The sequence below is a fragment of the Chamaea fasciata genome, unplaced genomic scaffold (assembly GCF_029207755.1).
Source record: "Chamaea fasciata isolate MVZ Bird 193981 ecotype frontalis unplaced genomic scaffold, bChaFas1.0.hap1 SCAF_3, whole genome shotgun sequence".
NCBI classification, from domain to species: Eukaryota; Metazoa; Chordata; class Aves; order Passeriformes; family Sylviidae; genus Chamaea; species Chamaea fasciata.
In genome coordinates, this window is record NW_027094088.1 from 32077441 (window position 1) to 32103440 (window position 26000).

At 38.2% G+C, this 26000-nt stretch overlaps 1 protein-coding gene across 2 annotated transcripts in view; it reads right to left on the bottom strand.

The window, feature by feature from the left end:
- PLD5 (phospholipase D family member 5) overlaps nucleotides 1-26000 on the bottom strand; it is a 166182-nt gene that overhangs the window by 78337 nt on the left and 61845 nt on the right. For both annotated transcript variants that reach the window (XM_066180409.1, XM_066180410.1), the window contains one exon: nucleotides 17843-17979. In XM_066180409.1, coding sequence (XP_066036506.1) covers nucleotides 17843-17979 — 137 coding nt within the window. The remainder of the gene's footprint in view (nucleotides 1-17842; nucleotides 17980-26000) is intronic.

Below are 26000 nucleotides of genomic sequence, written 5' to 3' on the forward strand. Positions count from 1 at the left end.
TCTAGTTAGTAGTCATACACAACACAGTGGCAACTGTAATGAAAGTCACGTTTCCCACTGTTGTTTTCAAATGTAAAGCTTCAGCAGTTTGAAAATGCTTTCTATTTTATTATCTCAAATTGGTTCTTTCTCACTGCAAATGAGATATGTTTTTTAAAAACCCACTGAATGGTTAATGAAATAGGGAAATTTGTGTTATAGTTGCACTCCTTTAGTGCCATGTCAAAATATAGACTTGCAAGTAGTGTTGAATTTACTACAAATATTTTGCATATTAAATAAATCCTAAATTAAACTGAATTTTACTCGAGAAAAATGATGTTATTAAAAATCTTCATTTCACTCTCATAATAATTAAAAAAACCCCAAAAAAGCAGATAAGTATTTAAAATGCGGTAAATTTGGGGGTGTGGGAGAAGTAAATTTAAAAATTTTTAAAAATTCAAATTTAAATTGAAAGTAAATTTAAGAGATTAACTCTTCAAACAATGAAAACACTTGGTAACATAGGTGTCTTAGACTGATTTGGAAGTAGTTTGTGATGTAGACTCTCTCTTCAGATGAGAGACCATGCAGAAACTCTTTACTCCAGTACAGACTTGCAGAAGTATTTTCAACTTTCAACTCAGTAGTTACTGCATTCAAACATGGCAATTCCAGATTCAGATAATTAGAAATACAGTATTGCTAATACTCCAATACTGGAGCACTCCAGTAATACAGTACTCCAACACTCCAATATTGGAGTAATTGCTATTACTCCAATACAGGAAATAAGAAATAAGCACCCAGAGGGTGGAGATGGAGACAAGGTGCCCCAACTCATTGCTGGTGTGAGCAGGGGTCACATTTTCCTGCAGCCATGCTCCCTTCCTACCCACGGATTCTGACGGGGGGGAGCTGTGAGATGTACTTCAGGATAGAGGTGACCACAGTTTCCCAAAGAAGCAAAATGCCTGGCAGTAAAATGTAAAGGCTCAAGAGGGACATAAACAACCATGACTGCCTCATTAGCAATGTGACAGAGAATTCGGTTACTCCGTTTCTGTGCTCTGCTCTCATTGATCACTGTCCTAACTACTTTCATCCAATACTGGGATGGGTCCAACACCACACCAAGCTAGAGTGAGGTAAGCAGTGCTTTGCTTTTAGACTGGTTAACTTGAGCTGCTTACCCAACAGAAAAGAGCCTTCTTGGATTTTTAACTAATTATAATAGCAAAAAAGTCCCTGCTGGGAATGTATTCCTCAGAAAATAAGAAAAGATCCTTTCTTTATCTTTTTCTCTTTGAGATACAGAGATGGCTAATTTTTTATTTAGCTACATTTCATGCAATCAGGAATTCTGCACAATTTCAAGGCTGGTCACTGTGCATTCAATGTGATGACCTCCTAGTATTAGCTTTCTAAAACATTGGCACCAAACTATAGAACAATATTTACAACACACCTCATTAAAAAAAAAGCCATGGATAGGAGAGCTCAACACTTTGCCACTGCTTTTGACCTTGAACAAAGCCTAACACAGAATATTTCCTGAGGACTGAGGAACAATAGGTTAGCTGTTTTTCCACTCTAACCCCGTCTGTTTTGTATTTCTACCTTGCCACTTATGTGTAGGAAGAGCATCCCACATTAGAGTCATTATTAATAATGGCCAATCAGCATTCTTGCCTCGCTTGATGGCAAGACACATAGGAAGTCCATTAAGCTTGAATATGACAAACAAATGTCCCTCTTCATTGTCAGATTATTAGCAACAGAACGAGTTCAAAGAATGGAATTACCTGAAACCTGGAAGAGGGGAAAAAAAAGGTACATACTATCATCATGATGGATTGCTGGATCTGGAGAGCAAAGGAGAGGAAAAGAGAAGATGCAACAACAACAACAACAATTGTTATGAAGACAACTTACTTCCCATATGAAATAAATTACTTCCAAATAAAAGGTAGCATTTAGAAAATGGATGTTTACTCTGATGTTTGTAACTGCTTAAACACTGCACCTATGTGCCTCTCAAAGAAATTAAAAGCAAACCATTTGCTGTTTACAGATAAATCTTTGAATTTGATTAAATGCTTTTATTATCTTTAGTAGGTTTTCAAATAAACTCATCCTGGTTATAACTAAAAACAGTAAAGTCAGAATTTGTGAGTTAAGGCTCTAGACATGGCAGTTCCAGATGAAAGGTATCACAGAAACAACGAAAACCTATGTTTTCAGTAAAAAATCTACAACTAAGTCATTCTTAGAATTGGTATACACATTATTTATCTAATAGCACACTAGGTCAGCATAAATAGGGAAAACTTTGAGAAATTGTTTTGGTTCTTTTTATTATAACACACAAATATATCAGGGTGACAATGAAGATAATGCATACCACTTTAATACCGTAACAGCTAATTTAACTTCAGTCAGGCCCACTGATAACTCCTCTATCTTGCAAAATGGTTTCTCAGATAAACTTAAGAACAAACAAGTTTGGAACAGCAACAGATTATCCAACTGATAGGTCTTTGATTACCAAAGGATTACAAAAAAAAAACCAAACCAAAGCAAGTCTGTGGTTCCTGAGATCTAAAAAAGCAACCTATTCTTTTGTAATTAGTGAACACCTTCAAGGTACATTTGTGCCAACATCACTGAGCTTCTCAAACAGTGTTAAGCATCCCACATTTAACATTTTTCAGCTTCACTCCCCCGTGGGAGGGTACAATTTTTTCTGCCTACTTAATAATTTGCTCCTATCAATGGGACTTCCACACTGTGCACAGAAAACTGCAGACAGCTCTGTGTGACCCAGATTTTTCTGAGTAACTTGTGAGAATCTTGTATGCCCCTTTCCTGACTACTCAGATTAAAATTAGCCAATACTGAAGTATATGCATTAATTCCATATTTATGTACTGTTGAGATCACTACTGAAACTTTATTACAAAGAGCTCCTGTTTCTTGATATTGCTGAATCAAGAAGAGCTCATGAAACACTCAGAATGCACCTCAGTAGTGTTATAAGTACACAGAAAAGACATTATTTTGGCTTATTGTTTACACTCGTGTAAAGCATTCTGAAGGTGGTAGTGACAATCTTCAGAAAAGTAATTTGCTGAACTGCAAAATAGGTCTTTCCGAATCCTACCTGTCCTTGTTATGCATCACCTGATGTAAAATTGAGAGCTAAGATGAAATACAGCAACACAAATACAGCAACACAAATGCAGTTTATCAATGCAGATTGACTGTACTTCAGAGGAAACTTATCATGCACATTATGCCTGAACAGCTCATACAAGGCAGAGGAGGACTAGCAGAGGAGGAAATTACTGAATTGTTTCAATAGAAAGTACATAACCACAGTGGGAAAAAAGCAGAAATATCATCAACTCCTCCTTTTTTAAAAACCGTGGTTTAGGGAAGAAAATAACATCCTTAGAAACAGCCTTGATAGTCAACTGTTACACAGCTGTTATATTATTTATCTCTCATCAGATGAGAGATGAAGGAAAAATAATTTTAAATTTTTCTGATCATGTCACTGCCTTTTCCAAAATCTGCACAAGGCACTCACCACCACTTTCTTTTGCAACAGAAGACATAATTATTTTAGTTAAAGCATCTTGCTTTTATAAGAAAAAACAATCTCCTTGGCTCAGTACTGTCTGAGTCATGGGCACCACTCTGTGCATTTGACTTGGCCACTGCTCTACAGAGCATCAATGGGTACATGTAGCTAAAATACCTGCTGAAACACAGCAGACCCTTCTATCCTGAGCTTTTCTATTGAGTTTTTTAAGTACTGCATGTAGGCCATTTTTGAGCCTAGGAAGCAGTCCTTCCTTTGTGAACCAACAGAGCAGAACATCACCTCTTAGCCCACTATTTTCTGTTTAAAAATAAAAATAGTATTAAAAAAAAAAAAAAGGACATGAAGCAAACCCTTTGCACCAAAGTCCTCAGGTGACTGAAGAACCAAAATACTAGTGAACTCACTAATGATAAAAGCTTCTCTCCCATTGCTTAAAACTTAGCATTCCAGCTCTACCAACTACCCTAAATCCTCATGCAGCAGTGAAACATTTTGAAAAGCATTTCTTGGCATCTTGCCCTTCAGCACAAGAAAATTTGCATTTTTACAGCATTTCTGCCTGTCAGCACTACAACGTTTCAATGGGTTTTGCAGCTGTGGGGAGAATTGAGAGCTGGTCAGCGGATTCTTACAGCAGACTGCTGAGAGACAAGTGCCTGAGGGTGCTGAGGCAGGAGAAACCAGCTGACCTGACCAGTCTTCACACTCCACAGAAAATTCAAACAGCACCTTTCACTTCCAATGAGTGTACCCAAACAAAGGCTCTTCCTGATCAATGGGCTGTGTGTAGCAAGGAACGTTAAAATCCTTACTTTTTTTTTCTTGATCTTAACAAAATAAGCAGCTTTCCGTAAGAACTCATCAAAGACAAAAACATAGCCTATTGCAACTTCAACTCCCATAACTCGCACCTGTACATGGGGTTTAAGTCACAGATCCCAGTAACTACTGCAAGCAAGAGCAAAATCAGAGAACCACAACGTCCCAAGTTTCTCCTGAGGATGGGGATAACAGTGTAGCCAACTTAAAGGTGCTTCTCCAAAGGACATTACTTAAATATACACGAGAGGGGTGAGTGAGAGCTCATGGAATCTCTCTGGAAGAGCTCCATGGAAGAGCTCCATGCTGAGGTGGCTGGCAGAGGAGTATTGCAGTACCAGGAGCTGCCATTCCACAGGGGAGTCATCCAGCATCTGGATGCCCAGTTTCAAAGCATGAATTAAGTTAAGGAATCCAAGTCTAAGTAAGGTGTTAAACACACTTCCCTCTGCTTAAAGCAGAATAGCACATCCTCCACGGTGTCTCTTAGTGAAACACTAATCCTACATATTTTGCCCCCAAGACATCCCTTGGCCAACTCAAGAAGAGTTTGTCTTGTTTCCATCAGACCATCTTATTAAAGCCTGCTAATTGCTGTCACAAAATATAATCCTTCTCAGGTGTAAAAACAGCTGATATATTTTGATTTGAAGTCTAATAAAATTGGCATCATATAAGCATATTCACTGGATTAACTATCTTATGACACAGTCTTCTAATAATTACACCAAAACTAATTAGCCAAATTCTTGTCTTAACATAATACTTAAAACTGTGAATTTGTTTGATATTTGCAGCACTGTGGCCAACACAGATTTATCCTCCAGACACTCTCAGTCTCCAAATATAGACTCGAGATAGCTCATCTAGGCAGGGAACACACATGTGTGTGGGAGGGAGTCTGAAAATGTTCCAAGGAATGGAGTTTACAGAGTTTCTAAACCACTGGGGGATAGGGAAAGACCTCAAAGAGGCCTGTGATGAAAAGCCCAAGGGAAGAGCAAGCACACCGTCAGAACCGCACAAAGCCAAACCCAAATGAAAACCTAAAGAAGGAGAGAAGGAAAACAAGTTACAGATGTCTGTCAAGGGGAAGGAAAATAAATTTTAAGAAGAACAAAAAGTAAGAAAGGAATGAGGAAACATCTTTATCGCATGACAAGATTTAATCAGTATGTAAGCCACAAAAATGAAGTACACACAAGCAGTAAGATGAACGACTTCAAGTCAGAGCTAGTAGATAAAGTATTAACAATTTAACACACCACCATTCATTATTCAAAACATCTACACTCACATGAAAGTTCTTGAAATCTAGCTTGCTTCTCAGGTTTGATGTTAATGAGAGGAATGGTATTCCCTGCATTAGGCTTGCCAGTATCCTGCCTGTGTGGCAGCCACAGTGACTCTGTTGTTTTCATAACATCAAGGTGCTACATCAGTCAGTGCTTAAAAAAAATTAAAACCTCACCCTCGTAAAAAGCAGATCCGTGGTTCACATTATCACACTGTAGACAGCTAGGTGCTACATTGAAGGATAAACTACAAAAACATGAGGATCCTGAGGATCTGAGGTGAATTGAAATGAAAAGAAGATAAGGAACATTTTGCAAAACTTCTACTAAAAAAAAAAAAAAGAAACAGTGACCCAATTCTGTTGAATTTAGAATGAGAAATCTATCTGTCATGTCTGTTTATTATCTAGAATGCCATATATACCATTAACCAAGAGGCGCTACATCATTTAGTTTTCTCTGTTCACTACCATCCTGTAATTGAAGATCTCCAGGATATGCTTATCAAAAACCCCACACAATTGCGTTGTCTACATCTTCTAAAAGTTCATACTTAATCTTTAGACATGAAAGGACAAGGACACCATCAAAACAGAAACTTTTTTTAAACCCCAATTTTAGTTACCAAAAGGACTATTTTACCCCTCCCACTTTCTCTTTAGTTTTGAAAGGACCAGCCAATTTTTATTTTATTTAACCCCTTTTTGTCCATTAGATTTCTGACCCCTTACAGGGAATATGGAAAGGCTGGCCTAGTTTTTATTTCTGTGCTTCTAAATATCTTCATGGCAGTTTGATGCCTCAGTTCTAACATATCCTCAATTTATACACAAAAAACCCCCTCGTACTACGAAGTTTGTTTTCTCAACACCTTATTTGTTTATACACTCTTAATTCTCAGCTGATGTTTCCAAGATTCCTTATCCATAAACGTTATTAGAAAAAGTCTTCCAAATACAGTAACATAGAGCAGTTTGCCCCATATGAAGTGCCTGTTTCCTGACAGTGACTCCAGGCAATGCACCTAAATGGCAGCTGGGGAGGCTCTGTCCCCAGCCCATGGCAGGCAGCTTCCTTCTTAACAGAGATGAGCACAGCAATGCTGCCCTCCTTAGGTGAAGCCATTCTTGCCCCTGTCATGCCTAAGGAAACCCAGCTACACACTTCAGGGAACACCCTGCATATCCATCAGTCAGGAATTGGGAGCTGGGACTTGCCAGCAGAACAGTGAGTGCTCACTTGGTACCTGTTCAGTCACCAAAAAAAAATCTCAGCCTCTTCCCTTTGTTTGTACCTTTAAGTCTTGAGTAAATACCATCACCGTGACTTTCAAATTATGTAAAACTCAACAGCTGAGGTATTTAGTCAGTCCTGTACAAAGCCACGTATCAGCCACACAAGCCCCTCATCAGCTGTTATGCCTATTTGGCTCTTTGGGGCAGCAACTCATTCACTGTTCACCCATCTGTAAAACACACTAAAATATCCTAATGTAACAACTTTATAAAGCCTCTCAGAAGAACAATAAATATTGTATAAATAGCCCCTGTCATATATATTAATTAGTTAACCAGATGTTTTTATTTCCACATTCAGTTTGTGGTTATGTTCATATTAAACCTTTTTTATAAGGCTTGAATATGGCAAAGTACTACAGGCAAAAAAAGGCTTTTTTTTTATTACAGAATTTACGTTGCCTTTTTATTTCCTTCCCTACAACCCCTGATCTTCTCATATGGACATTTTGTAACTGTAAAGACCAACATTAATTTGGACTGACTAATCACAGATAAATACACAAGAAGTGGGAATGTGATGACTACTATTTTTCTTTTGGTCCATCCATCTTTCTAAAAGGTTCTAATTATCTTGGTATGACATGGAATGGATAAATGTCTTAGCTTATGGTGATAGAAACCAATCAAGAATCAAAATATTATTTTTCCTCATAAATTCTATGGTGTCAAAAATAATTGAATGAGTATTTTCCAAGTAAGAGCTCTCTTATCCAGAATAGAAATTAAATTATATTCTCTGATGTAGGCATTTACACAATCCAACAACACCCTAAATTTAATTAATGCCCTTCCTGCCCAGCAAGAACAAACAAAACTGCTTTGCAAAACAATGAAGGAAAATTGAAGGTAAAAACTTTAGTCAGCAACTATTTGAAATCAGCACTGCAGATTCAGCAGATATAGTCAAGGTAGAAACAGTAATAAAAATCCACAGATGAAAAGAATAAGGTACTTAAAGTATCCATTCCCAAAGCACACCACCAGTGCTTGAATTACAGAGGCAAGAGTCTATGGAAATGTTCCAGAATACATCGGGAATACAGATAGGTTTAACTACTGTCAGTTTTATATGGTATCTCTTTGTATTTCACTTTTGCTATTGTTTGTTTAATTTTGGGTTTGGTTGTGGGGTTTGGTTGTTTGTTGGGGTTTTTTAAAAATGGTAATTAAGTTAGGTCCATCTAGAATTGCATGTGATTGAAATTGCATCTTTAAAACTTGTTGCTTACAAGTTAAAACCTGGGGGAACAAAAAGGAAATCTGATGGGTACATTTCTTTCCAAGGTGAGTTAAGTCAGGAACCTCTTCCCCTAACAGACACAAGCTATCTGGATTGATAAAGCTGTGTTTTAAGAACGCCAAAGAATTAAAAAAAAAAAAAAAACAACAACAAAAAAAACCAAAACAAGAACAATACCTTTTTAGGTCTTAGTAGAGAACATTAACTGATTTACTGGTATTTACCCTAAGGCATTTTAATAGCAAAATCCTGACTCTCAAAAAAGGTCTGAAAACATAAAACCCCACTCAAATATCAGAAGTACATTTTTCTCTGGAAATTCTACCATGTGTACATGGCCAGAGCAGAACCTCTGACACAGAACCAGTTGGCTGCCCATTTTAGGTATTTGTATGACTCTTCTCAAAAGCAAATTGAAAAATTTACTGTTTTCTCTCCTCTAGTCAGTCTTGAAGAAGATCCTACAAACAGATATGTCACCAAGGAAAATAATAGTTCGTCTGTTGTCATACAGAGGTTACATCTCTACTGCTTTCCCATACTATTCCCGAAAGCTGCTATAGTGATGGACTGGCTCCAGTTTTGGCAGCATGTCGTGGCCCAAAACTGGAAGGTCTTTGGGGATGTCTTTGAGGTGGCTCACATGCATTTATGAAACACACCAGATAGGGCAGCTCCTGCAGTCTGTCACTGTCCCACCGGCCCTGCTGCATCTTTGAGGAGACACTTCCACTAGTCCAGCACTTCAGCTTCCACTGGCCCAAATACATCACCTCAAGTATCCTCTAATACATTTACTGAACCCTACACTCTACCAGTATCTGCAGTGAACTGTAAAACATGCACTGCCAAACTGATGCAAGTGACCCAAACTGGCTGAAAAAAGGACTAGAGCTTCTGACTGTTTGAACAAAATCCAAATCACGGCTGCCTGCCTGATGCTGTTGACACATTCATTCTTGCCTAAAGTGTCATGATCAGTAATGAAACTTATGCATACTCATATTTTGCTAAACCACTGGTAATAGTGCATTTTTCTCCAATACTCAGCCAGTAGAAGAGTTCTAAAAATTACTTTTATTCAAGCCCAGCTTACTTGAGGAGCTATTTAATGAATGATAACAAGGAAATTTTTTAAAAATAACTTTCTTTTCCCAACAGGTTCTTTAAAGAAATATTTTGATAAATCAGTGAAAATCAATTAACTATATACCTGACAAACTGACAAAAGGTATCAGATATAATCTGTGGTCATATATATGTGTGTTACATAGTTATTCCAAGAGTTCCAATCAGATCTAGAGTAAAAAGTCAAAGCCAACTCTTCCAATGTGCCATTAAATATCCATCAAAAGTTTAGTCTTAGGCAAGATGAATCCTTCCCCTCATACCAGAAGGACTGCAAATAACTGATGGTTCTCAGAAGAGCCATTTCAGCACTTAGGATGTGAAGAAATCAGCTTTAAACCTACCAAATTGTGATGCAGTCAGTCATAAAAACTCTCTTTGAGCTGCATAATAATTTTGAAATAATCTTACTTGGAAAGCACTGGTCATTAAATAGAGGATAAATGACAGATCTGCATCTGGAACATGCCAAAGCTGTTTTTGTACATATTTTTTTTTCCAGTCTGGTTGACAGGAAGCAAATTAGTTATGGGAAAAAATGAAACACAAAATGAAACATAAAATTAAAAAATACTAATGATAATTAAACATTTCTCCAGTGCATTTTTTACCCTTGGTCAAGACAATTGGATGTGGGTAAGTTGAATAAAGGAAACAAACTCATACTTTTTCTGATTAACACAGGTCATTGACATCTTGCCCAACATGCAAGAGTAATTTGTATCTGAAGAATTACTCACAGTGATGCTCTGACTAACTAGAGAGATGTGGACATATGGACATCATATCAGAGATCACTGACAGGTGACTCAGGCTTCACCTAAATTTCACCCATGTATTCAGAGGAAAATAAACCAGGAAGAAAATCCTCAGAATAACAAAGAAAAACCCTAAACGTTCCACCAAAATCTGTCTTCCTGTACATGTAAAGAGCATCTGGAAAAAGCAGTCCAAACAAACCGCAACCGGCAGCTCTCCCTGATGCATCCCAGCAGGGCAGTAACGCCGAGAGCCGCTGCCCTCGGGATGCCACCTCAGGGCCACCACAGCAAAGTGAGCTGCATGTGGCTGGACAGGAGAGTCAGCTCAAGCCCACCAGCTCTGCACAATGCTTTGGGCTTCAGCAGGCACCACACCTACTTCTTCTTAAGCACAGCACTGCCCTGGTGCTTGGAAAGGCAGGCTCAGCCACCTACTCAGTAGGTCACAGAAATCATCCAGCACAGTACACTTGCACTCCTGAGGAGCATCAAATCATGCTAGCCCACAGGACACTCATAGCGCCATCCTAGGCTTAGATGCAGAACCCAATACATCTAATGTAACCTGACAGGATGAGTATCTTTTTCATATACTGCTCTGAGGGTGGAGAAGCAATTGAAAATAAATGGTGTCACTGGAACAGGTGCTTGCTAGGATCTGATGCAAAGTCAGCTCTGGCTGAACGAACAAGTCACCCTGAAATAGAGCATGAATTCAGACAGACTCTACTAAAATTTTTAGCTACTTTTGATGCCTTTCCCACAAGCAACAGGAAGAATGATTTAACAGGGAGCTTTATTAAGCTGGGTGGCTACTATCACCAGGCAGAATAAAAACCTCTCTGAAATGTCATAAATCGACTTTCAAGATCATGAGAATGACCAGTAATTTTAGATTTAATAACTCTGTTTAGTATAGCCTTACAATCTGGTATAGAAAATTACCTCAGAAATTTTTTGAGTTCTGCTCGGATGAAGTCATTTCAGTCTTCTGAAGACATTAAGGTAAAAAGACAAAAGAACAAATTAAGTTGAGAAGGGAGAAAGAGAGAAAGAAAAAGAGAAAAGAAAAAGATTTAATCAGAGAAGCTCCAGCAAACTACACAGGAGATAGGACACTCAAACACATGAATTGCTCCTTTATCCCACCTGCATTACCTAGGAACCTTAAAGTAATTGGAATTTGACTTCTATTAGCTTGGAACATTTTCTCTGATATCAATTCATAAATTCTAAGTCATAAAAGGAGAAATAAACACATACGTTAAAAAGGTAACTTCCAAGAGCACAAAATATGTTAATCTCTAGCAGGAAAAGCTGCCTTAAGTAGACTCTAAAGCCCTCTGTTCTGAACTCCACAGAAAATAAATAGATTTAATGAAACAAAGAGGAGGAAAAAGAATAGGTCTGTGGGTTTGAATAAAATGAGCAGAAGCCCAGACCTATTTGGTACAATGTAATTAACAATAAACTATCTCCTGCGAGTAATGCAGACAGAACAAGATCTAAACAGATAATGAGTTTTGTCACTCATTTTTTAATTTGTGAACACACTCTCTATAGCTGAAAGTAAATGTAAAACAAAAGAAAAATTATCCTTTGTTTTTTGTATTTTGTGCCAAAACACAGGAAAAAATTATACTCTATACAGGTACTGAGTAACTGTACCAGTGCAGGTACCATACTGTTAATACACTGTCTTTTCCATTGAAAAGCATTTCAAAAAATGAAAAATAGAAGGTAGGATAGGTAGAATTTCTTTCTGTGCAAGTTGAATTAGCGATTTCCCTCCATGGCTTCAGATGTTGAATGGACTTGCAGGAGGTACACCAGGTCCTTGCATTGTCCAGCCATGAAACTTCAATTGAAAGTGCATTCCTTCTTTGGATGCAAAAATAAAAATCACTACAAATAGAGATCATCTGAAAAATTAGGAGGTTTTTTATAGTTAATTCTCTATATCACCCAAAACCAAGAGGAAACAGTCACCCTAGAATTGTTAAGGTTGGAAAAGATGATGTTGAAAAGAATCACCAAGTCCAACCATTAATCCAGCACTTGTTCACCACTAAACCACATCCCTGAGCCCCATGTCTGTATGTCTTTTAGATACCTCCTAATGATGATCCTACCACTTTCCCGAGCAACTTGTTTCAATGCTTCATAATACTTTTAGTGAAGAAATAGTTTTTAATATCCCACCTGAACCTCCCCTGCACAACCTGAAGCCATTTCCTCTGCCACTTGCCATGTGGGAGAAGAGACTGACCCTCACCTGGCTAAAGCCTGTTTCAGGTGGCTGAAGAGAGCAATGAGGTCAGCCCTGAGCCTCCTGTTCTCCAGACTAAGCAACTCCAGCTCCTTCAGCCATTCCTCACAAAACCTGTGCTCCAGACCCTTGATCAACTCTGTTGCCCTTCTCTGGACACACTCTAGCACCTCAATGTCTTTACTGTAGTGAGGGGCCCAGAACTGAGCACTGGATTTAGGGTGAGGCCTCACCAGTGCCCAATACCAGGGGACAATCCCTGCTCTGGTCCTGCTGGCCACACCAGTGCTGATCCAGGCCAGGATGCCATCAGCCTCCTTGGTCCCCTGGGCAGACCTTGGCTCATGTTCAGCTGCTGTAAACCAGAACTCCCAGGTCCTTTACTGCTGAGCAGCTTTCCAGCCACTCTGCCCCAGCCTATTGCGCTACAAGGGGTTGTTGTGACCCAAGGGCAGGACCCAGCATTTTGTCTTAGTGAACTTCATACCTTTGGCCTTGGCCCATTGATCCAGCCTCTCCAGATTCCTCTGCAGAGCCCTTCTACCTGCCAGAAGATGAACACTCCTCCTCAAATTGGTGTTGTCTGCAAACTGACTGAGGGAAGACTTGATCCTCTAGTCCATCATGTTGACAGAAAGCATTTTTATGCCAAGTGGAGTAGTTGTTTTGTAAACAGAAATCTTCAGTTGCTCTTTAACAGGCTTGTTTTGAAAATCTGAGCATCTTGCTCTGTTTAGACATTTAACTATTATGCTTGTCATAGTTTGTTTATTAAATAGAAACCAGTCAATATAAACCTTGTTATGTTCAGAACCCACGCAGCACAGAGAAAATCTCCTCCACAATAAGCCAGGGGCAAAGCATTACCAAGGTAAATGAATGTAAGCATGTGTTGCAGTATGCTTATTTAATAGTGCTGCAAAACCCTACTTAGGGAAAAAGCAAAGTAGTTGAAAGAAAGATTTATAAAGCAACAGAAAAAAAATCAATTGTGGGCCCTCTTTCACAACCAGAGAATACTCATCTAATGAAATTGAAAGCAATGCATGCAACACACAATAATTGTTCAATATAAGTAATTATCGTATACAACTAGATTTAATCTCTGAAATTCAGTATTGTAGGGTACTGTTGAATTCTAAAGCTTTGCATTGAATGTTAAAGCTTTGCATGTCAGCAGGAAGATTCAGCTCCTTTCCAGGATACCAACCCTTATTCAAAACAATCCAAACAATATCTGAAGAAATCACAAACACTGCTCAGGTATCATCACCTACTTGTTACAGGGCAGCATTGGTGAAAGCCTCCCTACAATCAAGAAGTGAACTAAATAGGCTTTTTCAAACCTTTCATAAACAACAGAAAATTCTTCCAACACAAATCCAAACACAAAGAACAAGTGCCTTCATTATATATGACTCTGAGGAGAAATGATCAAAACAGCATCACTGGAACAGAATGCAAGACAGAATCTGCCTTCAGAACACACACGAACAGAAAGCAAGAAGATCCTTCCAATTATCATCAGAGAAAGGCAATATTGAAAAAAAAAAATCATGACAACAGTTCTAGTTTTAGCTTTGTAAGCATGGAAAGTAGCTACCATTGCTTCCCTTTCCACCTTGTTCTGTGGTCCCTCTCAAGAGATGGGGCCAAACGCACAGCCAGAGGTAGGAGCTATGCCAACTGCTACCACTGCTTCAATGGATATTGGCAAAGCCAGTGAGACAAGGATAACTAAGGGCATGTGCAAACTCTGTAGGATCCCTAGCGTGACTGTCAGCACCAACAAGCAGGAGAAGAGGCTCAAGTTGAGCCTGGAAACGCTCAAGTTACTGTTAATAAATCAAAACAACCTTGGTTCAAATAGTTTGGACAGCAGAGACAATCTCTTAATAGTTGTCATTTCTTCTGTTTCCCAAATTGCCATTTTTAGAGTTTATCAGTCAATTCCAACAAAGTCAAGTAAGTCTTAACTGATGTTACATCAGAGGCCTGCCAAGATTTATTCACAATAGATCAGCCATTAAAATGTACTATTTTCAAATTACAATAATCTAATTTTATAGATTCAGTGTCTAATGGACCCACAGCAAGACAGGCAAAATTCCCAGACTGCTAAGCATATCCTCTTAACCAGTCTCATCCATCAGGGCTGCCTAACAACATTACTGTGGACGTCTCAAGAGAATTATTTCCATCACATACCGAGCACAAACTGCAAAGCCTCAACTTTTCACAGTCCCTGCTACTTTTTTTATTCCTTTAATTTCAATCAGTTGACATTCCTTTTAATAGGATAGGTAGCATCAATTCCGCCAGCAATCAGAGAAGATATGCAAAAAAGCCTGATTTCTCACTCCCTGACTTATTTTTGTTACAAAGTCCCCAGGAGAAATAAATACATCAATAAAGAGTAAGGTCATTTTGGGAACATATGCAGTAAGTATTCCCCACATAGTAAGAGTTTAAGGAATGGTTTATAGAACAGGAATTTCATGTTGAATTACAACAAGCAGATCAGAGAAGCTGCATTTGTGTTCCTGAACAATCCAATCACAACAACCAGGAGAGATGCAATGTTTACTGGAAAATACCACTAGCAAAAGCTCTAGATTTTAAAAAGGCTTCCTCTTATGTTCTCTTTCTCTCTCCTAAAAATTCTATTTTTTGACACAAGCTCCAAAACTTTCTAGTCAGAGAACTTTTCTAGACCACAGTTCTATTTCAGGTGTATTTTCCTCTAAAACAAAAACACAAAAATGAAATTTTTGAAAGAAAACAACCATTAACAAACCATCAGCAAAGTTCTCAAACCAACAGCATCCTTTCCCATCAACATTCTTCACAAATTCAATCAGTTAAACAAACAACAAAAAAATAGGCTTATACATTTAAACTTATATTTGACGCACATTTAATAAAAACCAAAATCATCTATTACCGTTGTCTCAGCACATCCTGCAAATGTAAGCACCTCTTCCCGAATGTCAGGGAAAGTACTCACATAGCAGAAATGTACTTAATAAAAGTGCTTAGCCCAAGTACTAAATATATGTCATTGGCAGTAATTGATTTGTGACACCTCAGTTAACTCTGTGATGTATTTAACACATAAAGCACCCCAGTTTCATCGTGTAGAGAAGGACTCAGTGTTAGCAGGAAGCAGCTGCCAGCACTTGGATACTGTTATTAGAAATGGTTTAGGCAGTTTATATACACAGCATTTATATGCCTTCTGGTTCAGGCATTAGCAGCTAGATCACGCACTTGAATCACTCTGTGAAAGGCACCTTAAAATAGAGCTGGGGTCTGGGTTCACTTTTATCCCTGTAAACGCAGAGCAGTTTAATTGACTGCTAATTGGCATAAGAATGTTTAAAGTCAAGGTGCTGAATTTAGTCTCAGGCTCCTCTAGCACAGTCCAGGAGGGGACAAGACTGACATATGTGAACCAACAAAACGTTGACCAAAGGCAAGTATTCTTTGGAAAGGCAGATTGATGTAACCCATACAAAGAGACAGAAGAAATCACTCTCTTACATGGAAAAAATTAATATCCCTGTTTTTCTTAGTACCGTGTATCACATCTGAGTTTTTTTCCCTTTGAAGAATAAAAAGTGAAGACGGTAAAGTCCTTCCTTGGCTAGGCCTGCACAGCTACCCAGAACAAAATGGGAACCATTAGTTGATACAACTAAGAGGAAACATGGTGCAGTAGTTTCTGAGAGTGTTGAAGTCGTGTGCAGGACACCAAAGCTGATGAGCAGAAAGACTTTCCCCTCATCTGATCCAGTTCTGTCAAAGATTCACACATGGAGACAGTGGGTGTAGAGGTGACACATGCAGTATCTTCAAAAATTTTGGAAGGCAACATCTCACAGTCAAAGACACTTCAGACCTTGATGGGGAAAGAAAAGCTGGCTGAACTCTATAAAATTCAGAGAAGATATCAGAAGGCTGCCCAGACCTGTAGGAGTACATTGAAGTGAACAAAACCAAACCTAAACACAATTATGGGAAGAAGTGCCAGAAGGACAGCTGGTTTCAGGACAAAGCTATCTGATGCTGCAAGTATATTCCATTTGAAAGGAGATACAGATTTTAAAAAATCCTCTTGCTTTTTTTTTTTTGTTTGTTTGCTTGGTTTTTGGGGGGTTTTTTTGTTTGTTTCTTAAGCAACATGTAAACAATATTATAAAAACCCATTATAATTGAAAAAAATCATGAAATTATGAGTTTTCACACAAAATGAACAAAGAATAGCAGAAATAAGGACCAAAGGCTCCAAGAAACATTAATCTTTCATTAAATTATTCTAAAATGCAAATGCCAATTAGCTCCTACCCACTGTATACCCAGCCATTGGTAGCTTGGTAGGTTACGCACAGTGGAACAGGGTGTCCAGAAAGTATGTGGAGGCCATCCTTGGAGCTACACAGAATATGACTCTGCACATGCCTGAGCAACCTGCTGCAGCTGACTCTGTTCTAAGTGGGGTCATGGACTGGAGGATGCTCGGTCACTCCAGCAATTCCATGATCAGATTAGAATAGATTTCTCTGAAGGTATTTAACAATGATTTTTTTTTTTTTCACACAGTGGACCAGAGACAGTGCTCTGCATAAAATTAGAAGTCTTGATAAAAACCCAAATAGAATACAACTGGGAATGAATCCTACAAATGATTTTTAAATCAGCATGGTGGACAGCAGAGGACCTGGGACAATATGACCCAGGAAAAGCATTGCTCATCACTAATGAACAGATTCATGGAGGAAGCTGACAGTGAGGAGCAGCAAAATGCGACTCAGTCTCGAAATGAAAGGCCCAAAAATAATTACCTACTTAAAACTAACAGAACCAAAAGTTAAAAGATATACACAACCATGGCAAGTGTCTGAGGCAAATCTTAATTCAACACTGTCAACACTCACCTTTCTGACCATATCACTAATTTCCTTCACAGTTCATAGGTAAGCCACTGTGTTTATAACAGGAATGCATCAAACAGGAAATAGAAAAGCTCCCCCTACACAGAAGGGACAGCAATCTTAGGTCAAAAGGCATCAGTGACCTTTCTGGAGAAAGAAAGAAGTAGTCTTGATGAGAAATAGACATGAAAGGATTGGGAACTATGTGATCCACCTCAGTACTCAATTACTGAAACTTAATCGGCTTTGGCTCAGGCTTACAAAATAATTGATCTACCACCAGGGTCTTGCTCAAAACACACCACCAAAAATAACTTCAAAAAGTGTGCTTTACTCTGTTAAACTAACCTCCAAAACCAGAAATTCAAAATGAGAAACCACTTCTTCCTTTGTTAGCTACTCTTCCCAACAACACCATAGGACCATGGCAATTACTTCATGCCCTTATATAATACATATATGTTCCTTTCCACCCCAAAAGAGAAGTTTTTTTTGTTACCTCTTACCGACAGTTATTTTGACAGTTCTTTTCTGATAGTCCATCCTCATCTTCTCCCATAATATCCACTGCCGAAAATATCAGTGCAACCAGAATTGCAAAGCAGCATACCAGTGCAAAGATCACAATGCATCTTTGCTGGGACTGAAAGAGATTAAGATTAAAAAAGTTTTAATGGCATGAGCACATTCCAGTCAACGACTTGAGACTCTAAAACTTGAATATAAGATCTAAACTTCTTTGAAGATCTTACTGCCATAGCTGTCAACATGAAACACACCTCAGGATGAAAACACTCTCAAAACCGTCCTTCATGTATCACCTTGAGATGTATTTTAAATCTCTCAGACACTGTTAAATAATTCATGTCATAAATAATATTCATAATTTAAACTGCTTTCTGTTTGTACCACAAGGAAAGCATTATGCTTTAAAATAATGACTCCTACATTAACTACGTATTTTCTGATTGCATGTCACAGGTAAAGTACACGCTTGGGATGGCACTTAAAAGTTTTGTTGTGTTAGGCTGAAATAAAACATTCCATTGCAGGAAGACTGAAGAGCAAAATATTTTTTTCTATTGCTACAAACAGTACCTGACATCATCACTATGACTGTCACAGCCACTCAGACACTTTGGGAAGTTCTTGTCCCACAATATTTATAATACAATGAAAACAAATTCACAGATGATGGATGGGATTCGAGGAAACAATGGGAGACTGTTGCTCAGTGTGACAGGTAGTGCCCTCCACATCTCAGATTAAATATTAAAACATGGCATAGCACTACCTTATGAAATCTTGCAGTAATAAATCGGATGCACCTGGTAGCACCCTAGGTAAATGTGAAACCTCCTAAAGACAGTCTCTTGACACGCAATGTACATACCTGCATAAACATACAGCATATTCTATTCTGAAGCCAAATGTTCAAACAGTTATACTGACCATTTTTCTACTGAAGTAAATTTAAACAAGACCACACCCATATATAAAAAAAATCAACTACTCACTTCTGTTGCAATAGTTACTTTCTTAATTTTCATTATTGCCCCGTAATTAAAATGTCACTTAGAGGATAAGGCCTCACAAAGGAATGGGAAAGCAGGAAAGCATGAAAAATGTAACAGAAAGGAAACATCACGCTTGCAACTGATAACCAATTTCATAGTATTTCCATTGTTCCTGATACTTTGTTTAAGAGGCAGTAAGTTTCAGAGTAATAAGAATATCTTCCCATACACCTAAAGAAACCGTCTGTTTTTTAAATGAAAAAACTTCCAATACTTCCCAGATAGTGCACTCCTCAGGAGAAACATGCTCATGTTTAATTTCAGAATAAATCAGATATAATGATTTTATTTCAGTCTGTGAAAACACAAAATACAGCAAACAACATCTTCAGACAAACAGGAAAAACTCATCTGAAATTTAGTGAAAAAACTATCCTTTAACAGTAACCACCGAATGTGTGGTTCAGGTTATATGCATATTTTAAATATAATGCATATTAGTTATACATTTCAAATATATGTTTTAAACTGTATTTCTAATATACTAACTAAAGTCTTACAAGAATGCAGCATAAGAAAGCCATAAAAAAGTCAACTTATGAAATAAAAAAATTTGGATTTTTTTTTTCCTGCTGCTAGGTAGAATCCTGGCAACACCTGAAAAGAGTTGTAAATGACTGCACCTGGGTGTCCAGAACTGAGGCTGCACAAGTGGGACATAGGAGAAAATTGTTAAACACTGTCTCATTGCCTCATACTACTGGCAAGAAAAACTAAGAAGTTCCAAAGAAAAGTAGGTATTTAGGTCTAGGACACTGCTCCACACCATTTCTTCATCAGGACACTTCAGACTGCTGTTAAGATAACCACTGTCTCATGCAGTTTTTTGCAGTATTGCAAGTGTATTTGCAGAAACTCTTTGAAGCAGGTTCCTCCACACACTGAATATATCACCATGGCAGCAAGACAGCAAAGCTACTCCCATAACCAGCAAACCAAAAAGAGCCTGGGCACATTTTCTAGTCCCTAGGAGCGGGGGATGCGACCCAGTAGGGCTCACAACAAAAGGGCTCTTTTTCCTCCCAGATCAAGCTAACTGCCGCCACTCTACACACTGGGACTAGTTTTGAGTTACTCTGGATACATTTGTAGCACAAGCATCCTAGCTGCCACACTGTGTGAAAGACTTCAAGCTATTGCTCCAGGGAGTAACTCTGATCTTGTTACGATGCCATGCGAGCTGCACAACAACTACAGAGAGCAGTGGGATCACTGGATCAGCAGGGACCACGTCAGCCTTCAAGGCTGGGCCAGTACACACGGAGACAGCAGGAGATGCTTCACTAAAAGGTGACCACAGTGTTGTAAGTCATAATGCACCTCTAGAAACCTCTCAACCTGCTTAAAGCTTGAAGGCCAAATCCATATAAAATCTGCAATGTACCAACAACAGTATGGTATCACAAGGAGGAGAGCGTGTGGCGGGGAAAAGGCAGCTGCAACAGGCGTTTTAAGTTAAATACCAGGAAATCTTATGCAATTTCCAGCAATTTCTAGGTGCTCATGTTAAAGCAATATGGAAAGGGGAGATCAAAATAATTCTGAATGGATCCTCCTAATCTAGCATTAATTTCCATTCCACATAATTTTGGGGAACATATTCAAGGTTTCTTGACTTCTGCATTGTGGCTGAAAATTGTATTAAGTTTAAATCCCTGTTCTCTCATGTATACAGCTTGTCAAGCTCTGCAGTTTGTGATTGCTACTGTTCACTGTAAGCAGCACAAACTTAGTACCATCAGTAAGACCACCGCTATTCTATCAGCACTAAAATAAAGACAGAACTGCACAAACCTCTTTTACTGCTCTTATTTTACAGATTCTTTATATTACACAGTTGTTTTTGACAACTATAATGGATTAATTATCTCACTTTTTCTTAAGTACCAGCTTAATGGTATGGTTACAAATAGCATAGTGAACCTTTTAAATCAACATTCAAAACCCCCCCTTTGACCACAGTAGTTTTTCTTTGAACTAAGGATAGCACAAAGTAGTTAATAAAATAAATCAAAAATTCCAAGTTTGTGATTCTCCTAACTCTACATTTTCAGCCACAGGTCTGAAGGGTCAAGTAAAGACCAGCAAAAGAGAATTAAAGAGAGTAAGGAGGATTTTAAAAAGTTTCACAGTTCATGTTGAACTTACTCCTGCTGAGTGGTGGGTTTTCCATTGCTTTTAAATATATATTTTACATTCTATATAGATATATATTATAAATCTATATATTACATTATAAATTAATGTTTGGAAATAGTTTACATTAAAATTCATATTTATACTAGAAAAAAAAGAATAAAAAACAGCTACTTGCATCAAACAAGTCTTCTGAGCCTACCACAGTGGTAGTAAGTCTTTATTTTCGTCCACTTTGCCATAATGCTGACAATTTTCAAATAACCTTTTCCTAACTGAAACAGATTAGGACAGACCTTATCCCTGTTCTGTTATACCATCCATGCATGCCTCTGAGCGTGGCTTTGCGCAAGCAATAGCAGGCTTCATGAAAGAACCCAAAATCAAAGAGATCACACCACTGACAGACTAGAAGGGACCTGCTAGGCTTCTCTTCAGACCCCTGTGTTGGTGGGCTTGGGGAGACTCTGTTTGATGCTGTCTTGTTGCACATCCCCTTGGCAACTGGGATCCCTCCAAGCTTATCAGACTTATCCTTCTGTTTCCTCCAGTAAATGTCTCAGTGTTCAACCTTTCAGTCTTCAACCCTTAGTTACAGAATACAGGGTCATGAGGGATCTCTAAAACTTACGCAGTCCATCTGTCCATATACATAGTTATCTTGTACAAATATTAATTCTAACAGGTATTTGTTTAACCTGTCCCAAAAAATCTAGAGTTGAAAGAGATCCTGCAGACTCTTCAGGCAACCCCATCCCATATCTAAGCACCTAACTGATGCCTAACTTCAGTCTCTTATGCTGCCGCAATTCTTTTTTTCCTTCCTGTACTCTTGGAAAACAGTGAACAGATCATTTCATTCTCTCTTTTACATATTTAAAGGCTGCTAAGAGGCCCAGGGCCAGACCACCTACTAGTTTGACTGTACTGATGTGCAAGCCCAGAAATTCTATTGCATGAGATAAAGATTTGTTCAGGGCTTAAGGAAGATTGGGCAAGAAACTCCTGCAGGAACAAGGAGTACAGAAAATACTGTGAGTAAAATGTATTTCTTTCACCTGGCTCACCTAGCTTAAACACTACCTAAGTTAAAATAAATCCACCAAAACACTGCATTACTAAAACAAAGCATGGGGATTTTTTTCATGCTGTTATACCTCTAGGGAGAGAGTGAGAAGAAATGCCAAAAGCTGCCCAAGTACTCAGTACCGTGCTATTCAGACTAAAGTTTAATCTGGGAAGGACCTGGTTGTTTATTATTAAGAAAAAGGACAGCCTATGTCAATTAAGCTCATCAGAGCCTGTGACACCCACACAGAATTGAGAATGAGAGAAAGAAAAATTCCTTCATCTTTACTGCACTCACATTGCTCAAAAGCTGTTAAGAACACTTCACTGGCTCCTGAAGCTTTCAGTTTCTTCACCAACAACAGGCATTTCTGTGAGACTGAGATTTTAATCAGGAATTTATTCTTCCTCCAATGCAGCACAAGAATGTCCTCTCCCAAAACAGGAGCCATGAAATTGCAATGCTGCATCTACTATTAAAACTGACTACATAAACAACAAAACATGTCATGGCTTTGAACTTGTTCTTCATTTTTTTATACCTATTTAAAGACTGAAGAAGGTAATAATTATACGCCACACTAATACAGAATTTATATCTGCTTGTCAGAACTGCTGAGGCTCTAAGAAGCAGGCTTTCACATCTTTGGTCATTTCATTAGCCTGCTTTTTCCTGCAACACACATTAACACAAATGTGACAACAAAAGCACTCATCTGCAACACCTGTAACTGTTCAACAGCCCTTAGAGAGCTGTTGATGAGTCAGGTGCTACAATATACCTGCCAAAGATAGCAAGAACTGGACTTCAATAATTAGCAATCATTCCTGGATTACCCTTGGTCACGTGTGTCTACTAGAGAAAAACATTATTATAAATACTATTTCCCCTTAATCTGGAATGCACGTACACTAATAATCTTCATTGCAGCCTCGACTCTCCCAGATAGTATGATTACTGCCAATCAACACTTTAAATCCTCTTAAAAATAATACAAAGGAAGAGATTGCTAAGGTAAGTTAAATATTTTAAAATTGGCTGGACCTAGTTTGCTTCATCCTTGGATATATAAGGTAGTGGCTGAAACTAACAGAGAACCCTTAGGACTCACCTCTGAAAACTCACAAGCCTGAGAGAAATATCAGAAGTCTGGAAAAAGCAGAAGTGTTACCCATATTCAAGAAAAAATGGAGATCAGACAGTAGAAGGAAACAATGAGCTACTTATTTTAGCTTCAGTCTCTAGAAAAGACACAAGTATCTAGAAGGTAAGAAGCTTGGTCATGCAAAAGTCACATTGATCAATTCTGATTTCTATCTTTGCCAGTCACAAGCCCTATTATCCTGCTGGAGAAGCTGAAAATAATGTATACTCTCACCTTTAATAAAAACTTTCTTACAAACCACAGCAACTATGTCCAGATTATCACAGGAGAAGTGTAAAGCTGGTTGAAAAATCAAGCTCATTGAAAAAATGGGAGGATGCTTAAGAATGGATTCCGCATTTAGAATGGATTCAGAGGATTCTGCTTTGTATCAGTTTTTGTTCATGTTTCCATTAACAATCTAAATTATGGAGTAGAAATAAAAAGTGCTTATTAAGTTTTCAATCAAAACCAAAGCAGTATGAATTGAAGACTAGATTAAAATTTTAAAATGTTCTTGACTCTTTAGGGAGTATGTCAACAAAAATAGGGTAAATTTCAATAAAGGAAGAGAAAAGAGCTACAAGCAGGTAGAACCAACCAGTTGCACATATACAGGAACTGAAAAACCGCTAGGAAAAAGCATAACCAAAATTATTAACAGGCTGGAACAGACATTTTAGGAAGACAGACCAAAAATGGTAGGAGTCCACAGTTTGGAGAGAAGAAGAAATATGACCAAGGGTTACAGTATCTACACATGAACATCAGGTATAATGAAGGCAGAATTATTCAGCAAGTACTATAATTCTAGAAATAGTGGATGTTTATTGAAACTTCGGGAGTTATGATTCAAAAAGATAAAGTACTTTTTTATGAAGATGATATTAAGCATCTGGGATTTGTTGCCATGGGAGGCTGTGAAAGCAAACAGCAGCAGGAGGTTTAAAAAGAGATTAGACAAAGCTTTCAAACATACATCCTCATCAGATGCTATAGAAAACAAGCTGGGATGTGCCCTCTACTAGAGATGATGGGAAACATGCCACTGCCCACTGGTAGGCACACAGAACAAGACTAGGCATGCCATGAGTCCAAGCTGCAGAATGTATTTTCTACATTCTTGAATAGTTTCATTTTCCCACAGAAGAAATCAAGAGTTATAGCAGAGAACAACCTGATCATGTCACATCACGTTACGTTGTGTTGACTTAGATTTCGACTTCCTGCTATAATGCCTGAACTGCATGCAAGGCAAAAATAATTCTTAGCCTCTACTTCAGGTTGGCATATTTTGCTTACCTTTCAAGACTGAATGCAGACAGCTTAAAGCAAAATCAACAGTAAATATTTTGTCCTATAGTTACCCACTGAAACAAGAGAATCACCAATTAATTCTCCAAAATAACACATCCTTTAATGTGTTTTCCAAGCAAACAAAAAGACACACTGTCCAGCAATCTCCCTGTCTTCCCAGTTCCTTTTGAATATCTGTATTTGATTTATATAGAAAGATTAATATAATATAATATAGTATAATATAATATAATATAATATAATATAATATAATATAATAATCTCAGAAATTTTAGAAATCTACCATATGCAGGTAGATTTGGCTGAGAAAGACACAAGTGTCTCTACCAAGGGAAAGACAATCCAAAGGTTGCCTTCCACCACACCCAGGGCTCAGCAGCAAGCAGCCTCATGGAACAGGGGTGGGAGGAATCCCTGCCTTGGGGGGGTCTGGGGGCCCTGAGCACACACCCAGCAAAGTAGCTGCCTTGGCTTCACAGCTCTCTGAACAAACCTTTGCTCCAACAGGTCAGGCACATAACACATGGACAGGCGCATGGCTATAAATAGAAAACCAATGAACTACTTTGGAAGAAATCCAAGGCTTTAGAGGTTACTTATCTGGACCTCCTCCACACAAAATTCTATACTGCAGAAAGATATTAACATTCAGAACATGAGGTCTGTAAGAAAAAAGGTTTCCACCACATAACCAACTAACCACTGATGCAATTTGTTGATCAAAATTGGCATAAGAGAACAGGTGAAAAGCCTGAAAATATTTAAGTGTTCATGTGCCATTTTCCCAAAATTGGGCCCTGACTTCTCATCATGATGTATCGACTCCGTTTTCAGCATAATTTAAGGCAGTTTTATAATTTGGCAACATCAAAAAAAGGCCATTGTCTACTCTAAAAATAACATTCTACTCAAATCTAGTGTCCCCTGCAAAGAGAAAAAGAAAGAAAAAAGGTATTGAACAATCTGAACCTGGCCTGAACGGCCAATTCAGAAGACTACTAATACTTCATTAGTATAAAAAACAGTTTGAGTAAGACTTCTGTATTCCAATATATCTTTGTGCACCTTTAAACCTGGACCCTCTAAGTAAGGACTCCCACTGCAGCTAGCATTATTACAGCCATTACTTCACCAGGTCCAAACCAAACAAAAAAAAACCAGCAAAGAATTGTGTTACACATACAGCACTTCATTTTATATATTACATCTTTTATGTACAGATAAGAGGCCAACAGCACTTAATTTTATATATTACATCTTTTATAAGAGACATCTATGGACAACTTTATTTCACAAATAAAATTAAAAACCGAACTCTTCAGAAAACAGGTGAAACCCAGCAACTAATAACTGACCAAACAAACATTTGGTCTATTATTTCCCATCAAGAGCTGGATCCCATAAGGCAGTATTTTGAAAAA